The sequence below is a fragment of the Cupressus sempervirens genome, chromosome 5, assembly GCF_028749045.1.
Source record: "Cupressus sempervirens isolate cs-2001-9-10 chromosome 5, ASM2874904v1, whole genome shotgun sequence".
Taxonomy (NCBI): domain Eukaryota; kingdom Viridiplantae; phylum Streptophyta; class Pinopsida; order Cupressales; family Cupressaceae; genus Cupressus; species Cupressus sempervirens.
The window spans coordinates 710,009,241-710,017,821 of NC_143122.1; the positions used below are offsets into that span (position 1 = coordinate 710,009,241).

The following is an 8,581-nucleotide window of genomic DNA, read 5'->3' on the forward strand; positions in this document are numbered from 1 at the left end:
TTGTTAAAATCCCAAAATCTAGATCCAAAACTACACCACTTGTCCATACAAAAAAGAAAATGAAAAGAAAGTTGCAGGTTGGGGTTTGCCTTGGCCAATCACCTGTATAGGAATGAACCATGAATTTAAATAAATCTGATTGAAATAATGTTGCTATGTAAAAGAGATAACATCTAATACAATGGTACTATATCATACCATGTAGCTACAATTGTCTCTATGTATGTGATCAAGAATGTTGATGCAATAGTTTTCACTCGACACAAAAACCAAAAGGATAAAATGTGACACAAAACTTCACATGTATTAGATGTTATGATTTTATTTAATGCGAGATTGAAGAACAAGAGAGGATGATTTGATGGATGAATTTAGATCTCCTTTCTGGATGGAAAATTCTTTTTCTTGGCTTTCAATGGGGGAAAGGTGCTAGATATATGGAAGGAAATACCTTGCATGCATGAATAGACCTGAATGACTAAATGATTGATAATTAATGTCTTTAATAGGAATTTTCTTGTACTTGAATATCTGGGAGGCACAATATCTTTCTCAAAAAGTCATGATGTCAAATTGAGAAGAAGCAGGCTTCTTTAATGTATCTAACTAGTGCATATACATAGAGACATATAATTGTACATGTATATGGATACATATACATGAATATATACACATATATTTCTATATAGACATACATATGTCTATATATATTTACACACACACACACATAACTAAAAATATGAAAAAATAGAAAAAATGAAACTATATACTTAATTTTTTTACAAATAAAATAAAAAGTGAATTATGAAATGAGAAAGTAACTTTTGAACCCTCTAAAACCCAATCATCCAAGTGGAATGATAGGTACAGTTCATAACCTCATCTTTCATACTTTCCATCCAAGTGGAATGAGAGGTAGGGTTGATAACCCCATCTTTCATACTTTCCATCCAAACTATGTTTTGATTGAAACTAACATTTTTTTTCGGAAAAGCATTTTTTATCATAGTTTTCTAAGGAAGTCCTTGCTCTAGAAAAGTTTAACCACTATTATGAGTTCATAACATCCCACACAACAAGGTATTGTACAATATTTTTCTAGGAGAATTAAAAAGTTATGGATTTCAATGAAATGAAATGTATTTATTCATTTCATAGACATCATAAAATTAATATTAATGCCTATTTCCCTTGTCAATACAATACTTGAATCAATAAGTGTTGGAGGAACTTTGATCTGGGAACATGCAACTATGGGTTTTTTATCATATTAGAGCATTCATGATCTAAGTGCAATATGGTAACCTTTCACTAGTGAAATAAAATAATTTGATATTACAATATTTAATGCAATGAGAGCCTCGATATGTGGGAAACATATAAGATGTGGTAAGATAAGATTGAATGACTAACTACTAAAAATATATGTCATGTGTTGCATCATATGACACTAATTTGAGCATGTGTGTATTATGCATGTAATAAATGTCTCAAAAGGTTCAAGGTTCGTATTTTTTTTCAATTACATAAGTTCAAACAATAGTTGGAATTAACTAAATGGAGACATAACTAGTTTGAAAAGGTTAGTCTAGGAAGGCTGAGAAGATAATTATATACTAATTTAGTCTAATTACACAAACACATTTAGTTAGGCTTGTGTGAGAATAAAAGTTAACATAAACAAAACTATCAATTTTTTATTCAAGAAAATAAATTAGGTTCTTGGTGAGAATTCTAATTTATAAGAGACTTGGTATTTATGTACTTTTGCCCTCTTTTGCATCTTATAATAAAAAAATAAGGATTACCCTTTTAATCAATGGCAACGTCCTCTTCTTTGATGGCTCTTCAAAAAATAATTTTTAAAATGGTTGCATTATAGGTTTTGCATTGCCATTATAATTACAAAATGAATTTTTAGTTTTTGGGTACTATGGCTATTGATTATAATAGTTTTGTTGTGGCTATGATTATTTGTCTGATTGTTCTAGATTCTTAGAAAATGTATTATATAAATATATTCTACAATTTATCAATATAAAATATTATTGATAATTTCAAAAGTCTCATCCCACTTGTAGTTGTTGTGAATGATTGTAAGAAATATAAATGAATATCTTTAATCATAATTTGAGATTGCCATTCCTCCAATATAAATAAAGAATTTAGTAATTTTCTCAAAGCTGATTATATTGTGTTTAAGTATTCGTGATTTTTATTGTTGTATTTCTAATTGTACAATTCTTTAATATTTTCAAAATAGTCTTTGCCTTTATTCTCATAATTAATTTTATTATCACTATTTTAAAATACATTTCATATTGATGTGATCTTAAAATATGCATAATCTTGAGGGCAACACATGTTTATGACCCTGTTCATAGGGTCTTGAAGCTCTTTATTTTTTTCCTAATGGTTACTGCAATCCAACAATGTGTTCTTGACTCTTTTAAAATAAAAGTTTATCATGACTTGTCTAAGAGACGAGGATCTGATCTTTAATTAATTAGTTTCAATATTTTCTTCATTTAAAGAGAACATAAATAGTTGCAAAGCTATAATTGTAAGCGAGAAAAAATTTCAACTTTCAATCCTTCCCACTGCGTTAAGGAAATTGTGAGTTCAAAATGCTTTATGTTTTAGTCATTCTGTTCCTCAATCTCCTAGGTTGTACACAACCTGTGGGCAGTTCAACTTATTCAGACCAGCAAGCTCTTACAGCTTTCAGAAACTCCCTCATTTTGGACCCATATAATTCATTAAAGAATTGGTCTCCTAACCTTAATCTCTGCAACTGGACTGGAGTAACCTGTTCTTCTCATCGAGAACGTGTGGTTTCCATGAATCTCACAGGTATGGGATTGGTTGGTCCCATCTCTCCTTTTTTGGGAAATCTTTCCTTCTTGAGAATACTTGATCTCCATAGTAACATTTTCCAGGGTCCTATTCCTTATCAGCTTGGAAGGCTTTTTCGGTTAAGATCCCTTCTATTGTCTGATAATAGATTGGAAGGCCCTATTCCAACCACTATAGGGGACTGTAATTCTTTGCAGAAGATCAGTCTGTTTAAAAACCGCTTGAGTGGAGTCATTCCATCTCAAATTGGGCTTCTCTCTAAATTGAAGTTCCTCTTCCTAGGAACAAACCAGCTGACAGGTCCAATCCCATCATCTCTTACAAATCTTTCCTCTTTAACTCAATTGTATTTGAATGAAAACAACTTTTATGGTCCTATTCCTGATGAGTGGGGTGAATTAGCTCAATTGGAACAAATTAATCTTGAACTTAACCAATTTTCAGGACCAATTCCTACAGCCCTATTTAACTGCAGTCATCTCCAAGTTTTGGCCCTAGATGGTAACCAGTTGACTTCCTACATTCCTCCGCAGTTATGCAGACTACCTGAGTTGCAGAAACTCTATCTTGGGGCGAACAGAATCATTGGAGAAATCCCAAGCTGCCTCTCCAATTGTACTCTCCTTCAACTGCTTGACTTGAATCAAAACAATCTAAGTGGCAAAGTGTCACTGGATTTTGGTAGGTTGATTCACCTTCAGAGGCTTAAATTATTTGGAAACAATCTTCAAAGTGGAGGGAGGGTTTTGTCTATTATAACAGCCCTAACCAATTGTACCGATTTGGAGATCATAGATTTGGGTATAAATCAGTTTAGTGGATTGTTACCCTCTTCGGTTGGTCAGCTTTCAAGGAAAGTGTCCATAATTTTGATGGACCATAACCAAATTGAGGGAGGCATACCAGATGAGATCAGCAACCTCACAAAGTTGAACACTCTTGATTTAACAGCAAATAGTTTCAATGGAACAATTCCATTAACCCTGGGTGAGCTGTCAAGTCTTCAAGGGTTTTATATGGCTGACAACAATTTGCAGGGAACAATTCCAAATAGTTTGGGCCAGGCCAAAAGTCTTTGGCTGTTACATCTTAGCTATAACATGCTATCAGGGGAAATCCCAGATGGTCTTGGAAATCTTTCACAGTTGAGAAGAATTAATCTTAATAACAACAATTTTTCAGGGAACATACCTTCTAGCTTAGGAAGATGCCTAGCTTTGGAAAAGGTGGACTTGTCTCACAACAAGCTAACAGGAAATATACCTCCTGAACTGGCAAATCTTGAAAATCTTCAATTCTTTTTCAACGTGTCCTACAATTTATTACAAGGTGGTGTGTTAGAAATGAGCAAAATGACAATGGTGCAAGTTATAGATGTGTCTCATAACTTCTTTTCAGGTGAAATTCCAGCTGCGCTGGAAAGCTGCAAAGGATTGGAAAATCTAAGTCTTTCTTGGAATATGTTTCAAGGTCCAATTCCACAATCTCTGGCAAACTTGCAAAATCTGAAATATATGGATCTGTCCCACAATAATCTGTCAGGGGCTATACCTATGAAATTCAGTGAGATGAAAATGCTAGAGAGAATCAATCTTTCTTCCAACAGATTGGCTGGTGAGGTCCCAAAGGGAGGAGTTTTCACTGCACTTGATGCCTCAGCACTTATGGGAAATCTTGGCCTTTGTGGTACGTGGGTAAATTTGCCACCATGCTCTAATTCCAAACACAAGCACCAATCAGCATTCAAAAAGGTAATAATTCCTGTAGCAATAGGTATTGGAATTATCATTTTTTCTCTACTGTTAGCAATTTATGGGTGGAGACATATCAATCGGAATACTATTTTTTTCAATGTGGAACCCATGAAGTTTACCTATGAACAGCTTGTAGAGGCAACGGGTGGGTTTAATGCTGAAAATCTGCTAGGGACTGGCAAATTTGGATCCGTATATAAAGGCATTCTGAACAATGGTAAAAGCATTGCTGTTAAAGTTCTCAATTTACATGATGAAAAAGGTCATCTGAGTTTCAGTAGAGAATGCAATATATTGAAAAGAGTAAGGCACCGTAATGTGATGAGAGTTATTTCCAGTTGTTTTAATCTTGACTTTAAGGCTCTAGTTTTTCCATTCATGAAAAATGGAAGTTTGGAGGAATGGCTCTATCCAGGGGAAGGTAATGAATGCAAATTGAGTTTGAATGATAGATTAAAGATAGCAATGGAAATAGCATTTGGAATGGAATATCTACATCATCACTGTTTTCTTCAAGTGATTCACTGTGATCTCAAGCCTAATAATATATTATTAGGGGATGACATGACCTCCTATATAGGAGATTTTGGTATTGCCAAACTACTATTTGGAAATTCCATGGACTCGGCAGCTTCTACAAATGCACTGAGAGGAACAATTGGTTACATTCCACCAGGTATGAATTTCTATTTTTTAATGTACTATTATTGGTACCATACCATCTTACTTGTTACACATATATAATATGATACTATAATTTGTAAGTAATCTGTTGGGTAGATTTCACAGGATACATGCTACTTTTATTGATTTAGTTGCATATTCTGTATGAATTGAACACTGATCATTCTATGGTTTCTTGTAGTTAGAATCCACCATACATAAGTTTAAAATTAGTTATACGTTCCTCTGTTTGATTTACTTAAATGAATGTTGTGTATGCAAATTACCTAATTATTTCCTAATATGGTCCAGAGTATGGAATGGGGAGCAATATCTCAACCAAAGGAGATGTGTATAGTTATGGGGTTCTGCTTCTGGAGTTATTTACAAGGAGAAGGCCAACGGATGATATATTTGTAGAAGAAATGAATCTTCAAAAATGGGTAGAGATGAATTTTTCAGATAAGATCAGCGAAGTGGTAGATGATGACTTGCTTAGAGATGTTAATGAATCACAGATATCATCTGTAGTGCAATGCTTGACTGAAGTTCTACAAGTTGGGCTGATTTGCGCCAATAATTCTCCCCAACAGCGTCCTGATATGACATTGGTGGTTGGAAAATGGAACAAAATTGCAAATACATTTCTGGGTTGTAGAACTTTTCAGTTACCCATAGATATCTCACATCTAATTGAAGATACAAATAATGCAAGAGGATTTGCAGGGACCAGCTACGTAAGTTCATCTACATCCAGCTAGCTCTTACTCGATGATTCTAATTCTTTGTTAGAATCGTATAACAAACCAGGAGAACATATAGAGTTTTGTTGTTTGATCCATCAAATTATCTTGCTCATGTTGAAGTTACATGTTTGGATGAACTGGTCAGGGAAATTCGTAAAATTTCATGATCGATTAAAGTTATGTGTGGAGTAATTGTTCTGTAATTTTTAGAAAGTGGCTTCGTAGACATTTGATGATTACAAAATCCTTGGAAGAAAAAAATAAATTTGAGATTGTAAGATTAAACTGAGAAAAATATTTTTTTATCTGTTCATTTAATCCTAGAGTTGTTTCCCGTATGAGTTGGTTGTTTGCATTTCTTTTCTGCTCTATTTGCTGATACAAAGGCGTCTAGCGTTTTTTTGAGAAAATATGGGAATGAGAATATCACTATTATCAATGTCTTTTTCCAAGCTCGCATTGATGCCTTTGGCCTTCTGCAGTGTTTTAATTCCATCCAAGGGCTGAAGAGGTATATGGTTTTCGAAATGTAATTACTCGAAGGTTTTTCTTAAGCTTCAGTATGCTAAAGATAAAGAAAGCCTAAATCTACCAAAATTTAAATAAATGTTGTAACGTAACCTTAGGGCCCGTTTGGTGAGTCGAATAGGAATACGTATTCTGGAATACATATTCTGGGATAGAACGTATTCCTGTTTTCCGTTTGGTTCAGCCAATATTTGATGGGAATTCGCGGACCCGAAAATTTATGTTTTCTAAAATTTAAAAAAATGGAATAGGAATACGTATTCCAATACCACCTATTTTGGTGGAATTGCAAAACCCCATTTTTGGGCCAAAAATGGAATACGTATTCCATTTTTGCTTCGTATTCCAATCCTGTTTTGGTGCATCCAAACAAGGAATTCACGATTTTTGGAATACGTATTCCTATTCCGCTCACCAAACGGACCCTTAGTAATTATGTAATTATATGATTGTTCTTAAAGAAAGTTATCTTTAGCTATGGATATTAATGAAATGAACTTTACGGGTCATTCAGTCTACATGTATGCATATTGACACAGAAAATTTCAAAGCCAGCAATATTACTAAGTGTTTATTAGGGTATAAACGAGATGTTGGTACAAACAATCTGTTTTGGAAATTAAATCTTACTTTGCCATATCAATCACATATGACTTAATTGATTCGAAATTGATAGGAAATACCTTATTAACCTATATCTACCTTATCGAATCTTTTTTTATTATAAAATATTATATTTGGAAGAACCATCTAAGAGGTATGAGTATTTTACTTATTTGTAGATTTATTTTTATGTATGAGAATATTTAAATGGTAAAGATATTTTTGTAGTGTATTTATTAGATAGAATTTAATATAAGCATTTAATTTTTAGAAATTTAAAGCATTCTATAATAGATATCTTTGGCACTTTTTCACATATATTTATTTAAATAGAAGAGTAATATTTATATTTTTAAAAAAAATTATAAAAGAAATTGTTGTCCCACTTTTCACCCTGTAGCCATTTTGCAAAGTGGAAATTTTTGTGTCCTAGTTAAGTCCTAGGTATGTCTGAGTCTAAGTTCAACTGCCTTTAGTTGGAAGGAGTCTTCATTGGATCTTTCATCTTCCCCTTCCCCAAATTTCATAGTCGGATGGTTTTCCTTTATGTTGTGAGTCTTACGAGTAGCTTAGTACCTAATCTGATGGAGACTCTTGTAACATGCTAAGATCATTCACAAAGTTGTGTTTGCTTGCGGCTTATCATATTCTCCATGAAAAGAAGAAGCTTGCGAAAATCTAGACTTTTCCTTCTCCTTGACAGGTTTCCAACCCATGAAGGCAATTTCCTATGAAGAGCACCAAATGATGCATATGAGGCACAATAAGAAGAAGATAAAGTACTTTATGATGAATTCATGTTTCCTTTATGATTATCTGCCTCAAGAGGTATTAAAGATTCATCACAGCTCTCAAAATCATCTTTGGTGGAAAATCGAGAATCAACTTCTCCTCAGTGGGTTTTCCACCCATGAAGTATGTTTTCTGTAAAAGGCAATTCTCAAGGAAATGAAATGAGAGGTGGGTCCCTAACTAAGATTTGTACTTTTGATGAACATCTTTGAACCCAAAGGAAGCAATAGGTCAAAAGGTAAAGTTAAAAGAAGGCCTAGGCAGAGAAATGAAAATCATCTTCTCCTCGGCGGGTTTCCAACACATGAGGACATTTTTTTGCATTTAAAAGAAAATCAAGTTTATAAGTGAATTGGACCCACATTTCACATGCAAAATATCTTAAAATGATAATGGAAACAACCTTAGCATTGCAGGAAAGATCTATTAGGTAGGATTTGATTTGGTAGATACGTTCTTATGAAGTACTATATTCATAACTTCCTGAAACTTAATGGGAAATGGGAAAGTAAGTGTGAAAGGATGGAAAGTTACCATTGGGCCAATGGTACAACGAAAAGACACCAAGTTATTCATTAAGACCCATACATTTACTGTTTCAATAGATTTATCCTTTAATTTATTCGTGTGGCGCAAATC

At 33.5% G+C, this 8,581-nt stretch overlaps 1 protein-coding gene across 1 annotated transcript; it reads left to right on the forward strand.

Annotated features, from left to right (window-relative positions):
- The first annotated feature begins 2,627 nt into the window (after positions 1-2,627).
- Positions 2,628-6,034, forward strand: LOC149557963 (uncharacterized). Its single transcript, XM_089830531.1, has 2 exons — positions 2,628-5,286; positions 5,586-6,034. Exons 1-2 carry the CDS (start codon positions 2,628-2,630, stop codon positions 6,032-6,034), a joined length of 3,108 nt encoding a protein of 1,035 aa, XP_089686657.1.
- Positions 6,035-8,581: the final 2,547 nt, after the last annotated feature.

What these genes read in the sequence shown, in the direction of transcription:
- LOC149557963 (XM_089830531.1), top strand. Translation starts at nt 2,628, where the DNA reads ATGCTTTATGTTTTAGTCATTCTGTTCCTCAATCTCCTAGGTTGTACA. An exon ending in AATTGGTTACATTCCACCAG is followed by an intron (nt 5,287 to 5,585) that starts GTATGAATTTCT and finishes AATATGGTCCAG; the next exon opens with AGTATGGAATGGGGAGCAAT.